At 40.4% G+C, this 14,380-nt stretch overlaps 1 protein-coding gene across 1 annotated transcript in view; it reads left to right on the top strand.

Annotated features, from left to right (window-relative positions):
• LOC105544578 (chromosome unknown open reading frame, human C4orf51) overlaps positions 1 to 14,380 on the top strand; it is a 41,402-nt gene that overhangs the window by 22,657 nt on the left and 4,365 nt on the right. Inside the window, exon 3 of the mRNA XM_011987133.1 lies at positions 13,598 to 13,656. Within this exon, the coding sequence (XP_011842523.1) occupies positions 13,598 to 13,656 (59 nt within the window). The remainder of the gene's footprint in view (positions 1 to 13,597; positions 13,657 to 14,380) is intronic.

The raw sequence follows: 14,380 nt of genomic DNA, 5'->3' as shown, positions 1-14,380 counted from the left end.
CTGTGCTCTGTCAATGGGACAACAAAGCCTGAATGACAGCACATCTATTTACGGCATGATTTCCTGAATATTTAAGCCCACTATTGAGACTTACCACTTGGAAAAAAAGATTCCTTTCAAAATATTACTGCCCACTGACAATGCACCCGGTCACTCAAGAGCTCTGATGGAGATGTACAAGGAGTTTAATGTTGGTTCCATGCCTGCTAACACAACATCCATTCTGTAGCCTATGGATAAGGGAGTAATTTCGACTTTCAAGTTTTATTATTTAAGAAATATGTTTCAAAGGCTATGGCCACCATAGATAATAATTCCTTTAATGAATCTGAGCAAAGTAAGTTGAAAATCTTCTGGAAAGGATTCACCAATCTAGATGCCATTAAGAATATTTGTCCTTAATAGAAGGAGGTCAAAATATGAAAATTAACAGGAGTTTGGAAGAAGTTGATTCCATCCCCTGTGCATGACTCTAAGGGGTTTAAGACTTCAGTGGAGTTAAGTATGTGTAAGATGGGATAGAAGTAGCAAGAGAACTAGAAGTAGAGGTGGAGCCTAAGGATGTAACTGAATTGCTGCAATCTCATAATACAATTTTAATAGATGAGGAGTTGCTTCTTACGGAGGATCAAAGAAACTGATTTCTTGAAATGGAATCTACTCCTGGTGAAGATGCCATGAACATTGTTTTAATGACAACAAAGAATTTACAATATTGCATAAGCTGAATTGATAAAACAGCAACAGGGTTTGAGATGATTGATTCCAACTTTGAAAGTATTTTTAAATTAAGGTATGTCCACTTTATTTTAATTTTTTTATTTTTATTTTTGAGATGGAGTCTCACTCTGTTGCCCAGCTGGAGTTCAGTGGCGCAATCTCGGCTCACTGCAACCTCCGCCTCCTAGGTTCAAGTGATTCTCCTGGCTCAGTCTTCTGAGTAGCTGGGATTACAGGCACCTGCCACCACACCTGGCAAATTTTTGTATTTTTATTAGAGATGGGGTTTCTCTATGTTGGCTAGGCTGGTCTCGAACCCCTGACCTCACGTAATCTGCCCACCTTGGCCTCCCAAAGTGCTGGGATTACAGGCGTGACCTACCGCACCTGGCTTATTTTATTTTTAGACACAATGCTATTGCACACCTAATAGACTACAGCAGAGGGTAAACATAACTTCTATATGCACTGGGAAACAAAAAGTTCATGTGACCCACTTTATTGTGATGTTTTCTTTATTGAAACGAACTGGAACTGAACCCACCCTATCTCTAAAGTATGCCTGTATACAATATGATGCTATAGAGTACATATATAGTAAACAGGTTACCATAATGAAGCAACTTAAATATCCATCATCTCACATAATTACCCTTTTTTATGGCAAGAGCAGCTAAAATCTATTCATTGATTAATAGCATGAATCCAGGATCTGGTACAGTTTTATTACCTACAATCCTCACGTGTTCATTAGATCTCTAGACTCGTTCTTTCTACATATCTGCCACTTTGTATCTTCTGACCTACATTCTGTTTGTTTTTTATTTCTGTTTGTTGAACTTCTCATTTGGTTCATGTGCTGTTTTCCTGATTTGATTAAGTTGTCTGTGTTTTCTTTGTGACTCACTGTGCTTTTTCATAACAATTATTTTAAATTTTCAGGAAATTTGTAGAGCTCCATTTTGGGAGGGTTGGTTACTGGAAAAATACAGTGTTTCTTGGGTGGTGACATGTTTCCTTGACTTTTCGTATTCCTCAAAGTCTTGAGTTACTGTCTTTGCATTTGGAGATATAGTCACCTCCTCCAGTCTTCACTGACTGGCTTCAGGGGAGAAACACCATCACAGTCATCTCAGCTGGATATTTGATGGCTCTCTCAGGCCTTTTCTATGGATGTGCCCATTCCACCCCTCTTGCTCCCTCTTTGGAGGGAATTCTTAAGATTGTATGGCTTCTGTCAATCCTGCAGAGCCAGACCAGACCAGACGCTGAGAGGCTCTTGTCTGTCTTCCCTAGAGCAGTGCCCTAAAATGCTCACGGTTGTGTGTTTTCTCCCAGTCTCATGGAGTTGGGTGGGCTGTCTGCACGTGCCATCTGCAGAGGCTTGCACTTGCTGCCTCCAGGAACACACGTGGAGAATAGGCTTCAGGGGAGGGGCTAGTGATGCATGTGGGGCATTGGGGGTGCCCATGGGCCAGTTGGGGTGGTCTGCAGGTGAGGCATCCCAAGCAGCTCATGGGTGGGTTTCTGATGGACTCCCTGAAGCAGTAAGTGGGATCCATGGCCCTTTGTTGAGTTCCGAGTCCTGCTGGCTGTGAGTCTTTGCCTCTCTTCCCTGTTTGCAGCCTCCCACACCACTCAGCTGTGATAATTACCTCAGTATTTTCTGTGGGGTGAGAAAGAAGTGGGCCCCTTGGGCAGCGTCTCACACAGCTGGAGGAGCCAGGTGCTCACTCACTGTTCTCTCACTTCTTCCCATGGGAGGAATCGTGGGCTGAGGAGCTCTCTCTTGGCACTGAGTTGTGCTACCTTGCAGAAGAGGTGTCACAGGTAAAGGGAAACTGCTCTTACCCTCTTCAATGCATCTATTCTTGGAGTTTTTACTCTACTAATGTACTGGAATTTATCCACTGGTCACCCAGGCTCCCACTATAGTACTGTCTTCCATGGGTGGTTGTCAAAATCAATCCGTCCATGGGGAAATGATGGTAGAAAACTCCTATTTTGCCATTTTACTGACATCACTCTCCTCTACTTTTAGATTCTTGATGGTAGTCCCAATGGCTTCCATTTACCTACTAAAGGCATGGTGGTCTTTAGCAGGAAAATGACCATGTTCCACGCTGGAATGGTTGCTCTTAAAAATGACAGTTCTTCCAAAGCAGACATTTTTCTCTTTCACAGTAGTCCCAGTATGTAACTTCCCAGAATGTAACTTCCACCAGAGCTTGGAGCTCTAGGTGATATAATCTGAGCTTTACTGAGTACACCAAGGAACTAAGAAGAGCAACCAAAACTATCAACTAGTAAACTATATTTACTCACCTATAGCCACCTCCACCCTGTTTCAGTTAAATTAGGTTAACACTAGTTGCTATAGATAGCCCCCCCAATTTATCTATTATCAAAATTATCTATTAATTAGGGAGTTGATAGATAAACTTCCAAATTCCAGTTGCTTAACACAATAAAATATTTTTTTTCTTTATCCAAATGCAAAGTTGGCTGTTCTGCAGGTAGACCTTTCTCATGGTTACTTGGGACACAGACTTCTTTCCTCTTGGGCTTCCACCAATCCCCAAAGCCCTAGAGCCCTTTGTCTCCATCTGGCAGGTGGGGGTGAAGGGGAGGGGAGACACACGTGCTCTTTCTCCACTTCAGCCTGGAAGTGACTTGCATCACTTACGCTCACATTCCAGTGTGATGCCAGAGAGCTCAGAAATGGATTCCTTGGCTGGGCAGCCACTTCCTAGCAACAACTGCTCACTATGGAAGGGAACAGCTGGCCACTCTGCCACACACTGATTTTGAGAAGAGAACACAATAGATTATTTTCCATATAATTTCCGTCTCTCAGGGTTGAATCTTTGAAGGTTTAACAAGACTAATGATTGTAATATCAAATTAGGATTTGTAGCAATTTATAAAATATTCAGGTAATACCCCTCTGTGGTGGAATGTGTCTATGTGTGTGGCGGGGGCTGCGCATGGTGGAAAAAATTGTCCTGCAGCCTTATTGGGTTTTCCTAAATAATGGAGATAAAGGTTTTTGATGGTTGCCTTGGATGATCACTATTCTGTTAGCTTTCCTGGTAAAATTTGACTTTATCAGCATAGTACATCTGAGGAGGGATTTATGTGTTCCTTTGTGGTTTGTTGAGGCAAGAGGAGAGGGCAGCTGACCATGTTTGCTATTGTTAAAATCAGGAGACTTTCTCTCCTCCCTTTGCAGTAAAGAACATAAAATTGAAACACACTATGCAGCTTGAAGACAAGTCTGAGCCTGTGTTTGGGAAATTAAACAGCCTGAACACGTCATTCATAGTAAGTTAAGATGACAGCACATCTGATCTGAGTAGCACAAAGTACAATTCTATTACATTCATATTGTTTTTTGTGCCCTTCAGAATTTGCTAATCACCTGTGGCCTGCTAGACCTGCTGAGCAGTCCTGCAGTTGAGTGGGTGGGGGTATTTGAGGGGTAGTAACATGAGTAGCAAAAGCAGTAATCTACTACTCTACAGCAAGTATTACTTTGCATTCCTATCTGCTCTCCAGTTATTATAGTAAAGCATTGGTAGGACGAAAGGTAGAAATGACATCGGTGAATATACTCATAATGACTGCTTATCAATTAACCCCTGTTGCCTTTTTCATTCTTTGCAAGTGGTCATTTTCATTTAACTGATGCTGCCTCTCTTCATTAAGAGGTAACAGTACATCAAGGCAGAACTATTTAATTTACCCAAATGATAATATCTCCTTGTGCTTCTTTTCCATTTCCATGTCAAATTTTTGATTATCAACATTAATTTTGCTTGAAGTCAAGGATCAAATTGTCAATGCAAGCCAATTATATAAATTTCCTTGTCACTAGTGGACTTTGGTCTGCTGATTGTTCCTTTGTAACATCCATTCATAAATAGAAAAATTGCATGGGCTGTTCTTAAGTGTGATTCATGGTCATCATAGGAGAAAAGTTCTCAAATTCTTTTTCACATCTGCCTTTCAAAGAGTTCAGTTTATTTCTGCCTACATTAAGTGCTTTTCCTTTTGCATGAATATTAATTTTCTTTCCAAGGGTTTGATTTGGCTGTGGCTTTTCTGACCTGATTCCCTTCCATATCATATGCTTAGCTCTTATATTCAAAGTAGAACAAAGCAATAGCTAATAAAAATCCAGTATTATAAAGCTGCAATACAACAAAATTTTAATTCAACTTTCTCTCCATTGTACTATGCTAATACAGATTCTAACATGTTTTTATTAAACTTCTGTCCAGCAGAAGCAACTTTATGAAGAGCACGTAGAATGCAAACTGTGATACAGCTGGGCCAACACTCACTGGCTTTCCCTTTCCTTTCACTGTCCTACACCTGTACTGCTCTAGGGAGAGCCCAGCTGAACCTTGCAAAAGAGTGCACTGGTCTCTTTTATTCTTGCTGTTCCAGAAGATGTAACATGCACTAGGAGGAGGTGTTACATGGTATGACCACAGTCAAGTCCAGATATGAAAACGTGTACAATATCCCTGGGATATTTCCTAAACACGGCAAACTTCAAGTCTCTGAATCAGCTACCTGGAAATGCTTTTATGGGATATGACATTTAACAAGGATGGCCGTGCCTAGGAGAATATTGACAAGAACCAAATAATATTCTAAGAGGGCAAAATGTGTATGAGTTGTAATGTAATTTCAAGAGTATTTGTGTCCATTTTTAACATCCTTTCTCACCTACTCTTTCAATCCCACTTTTATTCTTCTGTAAAGCCTTCCCAAGCCTTTAAAGATATCAAAAAGCAGTAAGAACTCACTGGACTACCCCATAAGTCATGTCTTGCCAACCCAATCTATTCTCCACGGAGGGACATCTTAATGCATAAACAAAATAATCTCACTTCTGTTTCCTGTTGCACTTAAAACAAAATCCTAATTTTTTGCCATGGCCTGGAAGGTCTTGCACGAATGTGACCCTGCCTATCTTTCCAGTCTATTTCACACCTTCTCCCACCTTTGCTCATTCTGTTCCAGTTACATTGTATTTGTTCAGCAACTTGAAACTGCTAAGCTATTTCCCACCTCAGGACCTTTACACATGCTGTAGTCTTTGCTGGAACACAGTTATCCCAGTTCTGCTGAGCTGTATCCTTCAGGTCCTTCAATTCTGAACTTAAATGTCACCTCTTCAGAGAGGCCTTTCCTGGCTACCGTGTTTAAAATAAGTTTTTCACATTCTCACCCTCTTCATCTCTATCTTGATGCCTGCTTTGCTTTTTATGTATTATGGTATTTGTTTACTTGCTTATTATCTCTTTCTCCTACTAGAACATAAGCTTTACAAGGGCAGGAACTTGTCTGTCTTGTCTTTGTATCCCCAGCACCTGGCACAGGGCATCACACAAAGCAGGTTGTTTGTTAGTGTTTGTTGAACGATGGTTTTTATGGTCCTTCCATGGTTGGCTTTTTCCTTCCCACAGCGTACTTCTTTATAGGGGCAGTTCTTTGTTTATAATTTGTCTTCCAAAAAAAAACTTATAAATGACTTTTAAAAAATTAAAATGTAGTATATAGAAGCAACCTTTGAAAAACTGTGTTTCCAATGACAGCCTTTAGAATCCTATGTAGGAGCCCCTAGAATTGCAATACTTTAAAAATGAAGTGAATAACTAGCGCATGGCACTGTTCCACACAAACATGATTTTAGTTATATTCACTTCTCCACCCCTACCCAGGTTCCGTGACGCGTTACAGGAGATACAGCCAAGCAAACCCCAAATCTGAAACTTATGAATGAGGAATGTAAATAAGGGATGGCAAATGTGATTTGGGGGGAGAGGAAAAGAGGAGAGAGGGCAGATGACTGGCTGGTGGCTGTGGGAGGAGTTGGGGCCTGAGGCTGGGGAAGGACCTTCCATTTCTCAGCAGTGTGAGGGTCTTGTGGCTTCCCAGCTTGGTTGGTTTTTTTTGATCATGCCTCAGAGGTGTGCCCCCTTGTTCTGTGGTTGGATCATTTCCAAAGCTTATTGATCCGGGAGGTTGGGGCCCCAGAATGAAGGTGGAAGCAGGTGGGTTACGGCATGCCTGAATAGAGGGAGGCTTTTTCCATGGGTCTTCTGGTCTGTCTAAGAAAGGGACTCTACGCTGGCCCTGGGATGCGAACATAAAGGAGCAATGGGCACCTCCCCCAGCTTTCCCGGGAAAGACTCACAGCTCCCCAGCCAAGGCTTCCTCACACCCAGGCCAGCTTTTCCCAGCAGAGGAAACTTCCCTCTCCAAGGCCTCCTCTGTTCTGAAGCCCTGAAATGGGGTCAACAGGAAGACTCTCACTTCTGACTTCTCCTCAGCTATACACCGAGATACCTAGGAGTGAAACCCACCCACCTACACTCCCCCAAAGGAGCCCTAGGTCTTACTGTGAGGAAGGCTCTCTTTCTGTGAGTGACTCCACACAATATTCCACCTGCCGGCTGAGCTGTTGCTAGCTGAGGTGCTGCACTTTTTACCCCACCACATATTCCCGGGGAGTATTGTTGTTGCTCTTCCTCCAGCCATCTCCCCACATTGATTGCCTAGCAGAGACTGATTTTAGCACTTCCTTCCTGGTATAAGGCCTTACAGGTCATTCTGCTGAGTGGAGAAAAGGGCTCGAAGGGCTTTAGTGTGATTGTCTTCATTGTTTTCCCCTAGGGTCGCCCTTATTTGCCTTCCATTTGCAACAAAGGAAAGATGCTCCTGTGGGACAATGGAGGGATCAGGGGTCAGACAGGCAGGCTGCTCCCTCACCTTATCACTGCCCTCACCATCCTTCCCCATTTCCCTGTGGACCTCCATAGCCACCGCTGCGCCAGGTTTGCAACAAAGGGAACTAGATGACCGAAAACAAGCCTCCCTCACCACAGTGTGAGCTGTCATGGCAGAGGGAACTTTTAACTTCATGACTTAGATTGTTTTTTGGCTAATTTGTGTGCCTTGCTGTGAGAAGTGAATGTATTTCTTTTAAACTACAGGAAGAAAAAAAGATGGCCAGGTGCGGTGGCTCACGCCTGTAATCCTAGCACTTTGGGAGGCCGAGGTGGGCAGATCACAAGGTCAGGAGTTCGAGACCAGCCTGGCCAATATGGTGAAACCCCGTCTCCACTAAAAATACAAAAATTAGCCGGGTGTGGTGGCGGGCGCCTGTAGTTCCAGGTACTCAGAAGGCTGAGGCTGGAGAATCGCTTGAACCTGGGAGGTGGAGGTTGCAGTGAGCTGAGATCTCACCACTGCATTCCAGCCTGGGTGACAGAGTGAAACCCTGTCAAAAAAACAAAAACAAAAACAAAACACACTGGCCACCAATATGTCTAGGTAGAGTGATAAACACTCTGCCTGTAATTGAGGGCCTCATCACACTAAACCTGACAGCTACACTGTGTGACTGCCAGCACACCCCAGAGAATCCCCGGATGGGCCTCTGGACTCAGAAAATATGAATGTCCCTTCCAGGTGGTGGGAATTTTGTTTTGTCTTGCTCTCTCTATTTTAAATTAGAAAACAGACTAAGAAATGGTTAAATGTGTTTGCCAGAAAATATTCAAGTGTAAGGCAACAGTTTCCAAATTCCCTGCAGAGACTGGGCACAAGGGAACATTGGCAGCCAAGCCTGTTATTAAGAAGGTCACAAGATGCCATCTGTTACTGCGTGCACTTTACTGTTCAAGCATAACATCAACTAGGAGGTGGCTGCAATTGATTTTGCCTGTGAACTTAAAAGATAGAGCTATGGTGGACACCATAGTGATTTTTGTAGGCTTATATGAACAAACCATGTGTCTGCCTATGAGACGGGCGGGAGTTACATGGGGAGAAAATAGGGAAAAGGTGAAGCATTATTTTTAGTTCTGTCCTTGGTTATAGCTCAAATGTAATTTGGGATGCTCCTCGGTGATTTTCCTTTTTTTTTTTTTTTGCGCCTGATTTTAGCCGTTTACTAAATATGATAGAACTGCCTTCTTTATAATGACCAAGTTAAGGCAGATAAAAGGGGGAGGGCATGAATAAAAAGACAGATAAATGAACTGCCTTATTCTTTTGCTCCCAAAGAATAAAGGAATGAAAAATCCTTTTAAAGAATTTATAAAATTCACAAGAAAACTAAAATGGCACAATCAATACCCATCTGCCCTCTCCTAGATTCATCAATTGTTAATATTTTGCCACATTCCCTAACATTTGCTTTATCTAAATCTCTCTGTACTGATACCTATATATACTTATTTGCTGGAATGTTGAGAGTAAAATTAAAATATCATAACAGTATATCCTAAATAATTCTTCATGAGTCTCCTATGGATAAGAATGTTCTCTTACATAACCACAATATTATTATCACACTCAAAAAAAGTTTGACTTTGTCTTAAAGTCAGCTGATTAGAAAAAAAGAAATTTAACGTTGCTAGAATGATTTTTATCTAATATGTAGAACATTGAATGACTTACTCTTAAAAATCTGTCAGGAAAGAGATTTGCTCTCTAATCTATCCCAATGGTTAACACATCTCTCTTTAAGATAATGAAACCTTATATTTTTGAGACATTTTGAAAATTCTGATGAAAGCTCTGGGACCTATCTTCAGAAAAATATTCGTAAAGACTGTACCAGTTTGAGACATGTTAGGAACTGGGCCGCACAGCAGGAGGTGTACAGTGGGGAGCAAGCAAAGCTTCATCTGCATTTCCGGCCACTCCCCATGGTTGGCATTACTGCCTGAGCTCTGCCTCCCATCAGATCAGCATGAGATTCTCATACGAGCACAAACCCTATTGCGAACTGAGCATGCAAAGGATCTGGGCTACATGCTCCATATGAGAATCTAATGCCTGATGATCTGTCACTGTCTCCCATCACCCCCAGATGAGACCATCTAATTGCCGGAGAACAAGCTAGGGCCCCCACTGATTCTACATTATGGTGAGTTGTATAATTATTTTATTATCTATTTCAGTGTAAGAATAATAGAAATAAAGTGATGTAAGAATAAAGAATAAATATAATGTGCTTGAATCATTCTGAAACCATCAACCCTGCACCTGCTCACCCACCTTCCATGTTTCCATTGTCTTCCCTGAAACTGGTTGCTGGTGCCAAAAAGATCGGGGACTGCCGCATAAAGACACTTACACTGGCCAAGAATACACACATCTTGGCTGCTTCTAGGTTGTATTGTTCACATTTAATCTAAATTCTCCTCCTTTGTGTACATACAATTTAAGGCCACAGTACTCGAAAAGGATGGAGAATGGTTTGTCTTCACCTTCCAACATTATGTTTTGTGTTCATGAACCTTCATTTCAAATGACAGGCAGATGGGAGATCAAAGTATCCCCAACATATTAAAGGAAAGCAGAATCACAGATAAGGCTGGCAGTTGCACTATGACAGACACCCAGTAGGTGGACTAAATGACTAGAAGACCTGCAGGTATACTTCCACACTTGAGCTTCTCTGATTCTGCAAGCCTATACTTGCTTTCTTGATAATTTGCTTTTAAAAACTAAATACCCGTAACCAGGAATTACAGGAAATACAGGTATTTCCATCAGGGTTGGTACAACATTTAAGGACCTTATACCTAAAGATAGAATTTGTTGGTAATTACGAAGATATTTAGTTTTATCAACAACAAATTGCCCAATTCAGTTACAGTTCTAAGACTGGGAAGTGGGAGCAGGAAGGTAGATACATATTAGCAAATTAGGGTAACATTAAATGTCCTTAATGAAAAGGCCAACTGAAGCTGCCAAGGTCAAGCCGTACCTTGGGCTCTATTTTGTGAACTGTGACCTCGCAAAGGGAAGTCATTAGCTAACCGTACTCCAACATATGTGAGCTTAACACTGGTGAAGAGGAACACTGGTTCCTCTCCATATACTGACTAAAGAAAATGACAGACATTTCTAGTTCAGTGAGAAAAATGACCAAGTTGGCCGAAATATAAGCACAAATGTATAAATACCTAATGCTATGATCTAGCACAAATTCTAATGTCTGTTTTTTTCCCCATAATGCACCAAATGCCCTCAAAATTACTTTCTATAAAACTTTAATATTATAGAATCATATCACTTACTAATTAATGATTAGTATAATTCTTGAAAGGAAGGGTAACAAAAAGCTAGTTAAGCCTCTGGGAGGCCTGTGGGATTTATAAAAGTCTTACAGAGCTTTGAAAGGCTAAGAATTCACAGAGCATGGAACAATCAGCACTAATTGTGAAGGATAAACTTCTTATCCGTCTGCTTTTACTGTGGCTATGAAAAAGTGGGTTTTTCTTGAATTTAGCTAAGTAATTGTTAAGCTCTTTGACTCTGGCTTAAGATACCTTGTTTTAAAAAAAAAAAAGTTTATCAGCATAAAATAGCACACAAAACAATGAACATTTGCCACAGGCTAGTTCACTCTCTCGACTTATTTCTAATGCCAGATCCCATCATATTACATCAAGCAAGACACCCTTTCAGCATTTTCCCCTGATTTTTAATAAAATCACACAAGGTAACTCAGTATAATTCGTCATTAAAAAATCAGTCTGGGCACCATGGCTCATACCAGTAATCCCAGCATTTTGGGAGGCTGAGATAGAAGGATTCTTTGAGCTCGGGTGTTCGAGACCAGCCTGGGCAATAGAGTGAGAACTCATCTCTATGAAAAATGTTGAAAACTTAACTGAGTGTGGTGGCATGTTCCTGTAGTCCCAGCTTCTTGGGAGGCTGAGGCAGGAGGATCACTTGAGCCTGGAAGTTGAAGGTTGCAGCGAGCCATGATCATGCACTGCACTCCAACCTGGGTGGCAGAGCAAGACTGTCTAAAAAAAAATAAAGAAAAAGAAAGAAAAGAAGAAAAGTGCAAGTGAAAAAGCACAATGACATCGCATGTTCTCACTTGTAAGTGGGAGCTAAGCTATGAGGATTGCAAAGGTATAAGAATAATGCAATCGACTTTGTGAACTCAGGGGAAAGGGTGGGAGGTGGGTGAGGGATAAAAGACTACACTTGAGTATAGTGTACACTGCTTGAGTGATGAGTCACCCAAATCTCAGAAATCACCACTGAAGAACTTATTCATGTAACCAAACACCACCTGTTCCCAAAAAACCTATTGAAATAAAAAAAATTAGAAAATTTTAAAGAAAGAAATAAAAAGAAAAAGAACCATAATGAGCTACTCCTTCACATCCATTAGAATGGCTATAAGTGCAAAGACAATAACAAATGTTGGAGAAGATGCGGAGAAACAGGAATCTTCATTCATTGCTGGTGGGAATATTAAAATACAGCCACTTTGGAAAACACCTTGGCAGTTTCTTTAAAAGTTAAACAGAAATTAAAAGCAGAATCCAGCGATGCTACATATAGGTTTTTACCCACTAGAAATGAAAACACATGTCTACACAGACTTGCATGTGAATGCTCATGGCAGCATTATCCATAGCAGCCAAAATTGGAAACAGCCGTAATGTCTGTTACCTGGTGAATGAGTAACAAAGTCTAGTATATTCATACAATGGAATACTATTCAGCAATTAAAAAAAAGAACAAAATACTAAAACAGCTGTAACATGGATGAACCTCAAAACACTGTATTAAATTAAAGAAGTCAGACATAAGTGATCACAGAGTGTATGATTCCATTTATATGAAATGTCCGGTAAAGGCAAATCTATAGAGAAAGTAGATGAGTGGTTTTCTGGTGCTGGTGTTAAGAAAGGGGATTAACTATAAAAGAGCAAAAGGAATCTTATTGGGGTGATGAAAATACTCTAAAACCAGATTATGATGATAATTGCATAACCTGGTAAGTTTACTTAATTCATTGAACTGTGTACTTAAATTTTAAGTTTTTAAGTTATCACTTAAATACACACCTTAAATATCACTTAAATAATACACCTGAGCTTCTCAAGACCTTAAAAAAAATTTACAGCCTCAGAATTTCAGCAGTCTTGCTTCTCTCCAATTCTAAGAGTGTAAGTTGTGTATCATAGGAGAATATTTCAGACACAAAAATGTTTATCTCTCCCAAAAGCTCCAGAAGAATTACTATGAATTTAACTTGTACGGTTTTGTCTTACCTGTTTGATGCTTACTTTTAAAAAGATATTATTCTTAATTGACACATAATAATTGTATATATTTCTAGAGAACAGTGTGGTATTTTAACACATGTATACAATGTGTAATGAGTGAGTCAGGGTAACTGGCATATTCATCACCTCAAACATTTATGATTTATTTGTGTTGGGAACATTCAAAATCCTTTCTTGTAGCTGTTTGAAAATATGCAATTTTCCAGAGATATTTCAAATAAAAAAAGAAAATACACAATAAATTATTGGGTTTCTTTTTGAGACAGAGTCTTGCTCTGTTGCCCAGGCTAGAGTGCAGTATGCAGTCATGGCTCACTGCATCCTCCATTTCCCAGGCTCAGGCAATCCTCCTGCCTTAGCCTCCCTAGTAGCTGGAACCCCAGGTGCCACCATCACACCCAGCTAATTTTTAAAAATTATTATTTGTAGAGACGGGGGTCTCCCTATGTTGCCTACGCTGGTCTCAAACTCCTGGCCTCAAGTGATTCTCCTGTCTTGGCCTGCCAAAGTGCTGGGATTACAGCCATGAGCCACGGTGTCTGGCCATAAATTACTGTTAACTGTATTCCCTCTACAATGTTATAGAACACTAAAATTTATTCCTCTTATCTAGCTATAATTTTTCATCAGATGCTAAAGGGAAACAGATGATGTGTGTACAATTTGTGGTAGTAGCCTAATTGGAAGTGTAAGAAATTTTATTTTAACACTGCTTTTAATCCTGATTTTCCCTCTTCATGTTCATGCAGGACTATTCCCTGAAATAACCAGGCCCTTTAAAAAGTCATTTGATGTCAAGCATGGAGTGGTAAGTCCAACGTTTCTCAGTGATCACTTACCTGTAGAGAGCTTAAATTATTGTATACTGCATATTATTCGTTAAAAAAACAGAAGGGGTTAAAAGTTTAAAAAACAATATTCACCAAACATTTATTCCTGAGTGCTTATTTTGTGTGTAGCTTTCTATTAGGTTATAGGAACACAACAATAACCAAGGTTACAAATTGTGAACAACTGATGATACTGTGCTTTTATCATGATCACCAACTTTTCCTCTTTCCCATGCAGAGGAAAAATTATTATATACTGGCAGTTAAAAATAACTGTCCTCTGATTGTAAACATTCAAATAATACAGAGTAACACAGTAAAGATTATCTGAAATTCTTTCCCTTCCCCCAGGGACAATCACTATTTTCATTTCAGTGAACATCCTCATAAATGTCTCTCTATACTTATGTATACATAAGGATACATGCATACACACAGTCTATTGATGAGATCATACTGGACACTGTCCTCTGTAACCTGCTTTTATCCCTTAATATTTTCATGGGCATCTTTCAGCGTTTATCAACATAATTATTTGTTATCATTTTTAATGGATACATAATACTTTATTAACTGACTCCATTACAATTTAAAAATATGCCATAGGCCGGGCACGGTGGCTCAGGCCTGTAATCCCAGCACTTTGGGAGGCCAAGGCAGGTGGATCACCTGAGGTCAGGAGTTTGAGACCAGCCTGACCAA

The sequence above is a fragment of the Mandrillus leucophaeus genome, unplaced genomic scaffold (genome assembly GCF_000951045.1).
Source record: "Mandrillus leucophaeus isolate KB7577 unplaced genomic scaffold, Mleu.le_1.0 Scaffold301, whole genome shotgun sequence".
Lineage (NCBI taxonomy): Eukaryota > Metazoa > Chordata > Mammalia > Primates > Cercopithecidae > Mandrillus > Mandrillus leucophaeus.
This window is presented reverse-complemented; position numbering and strand designations above follow the sequence as displayed.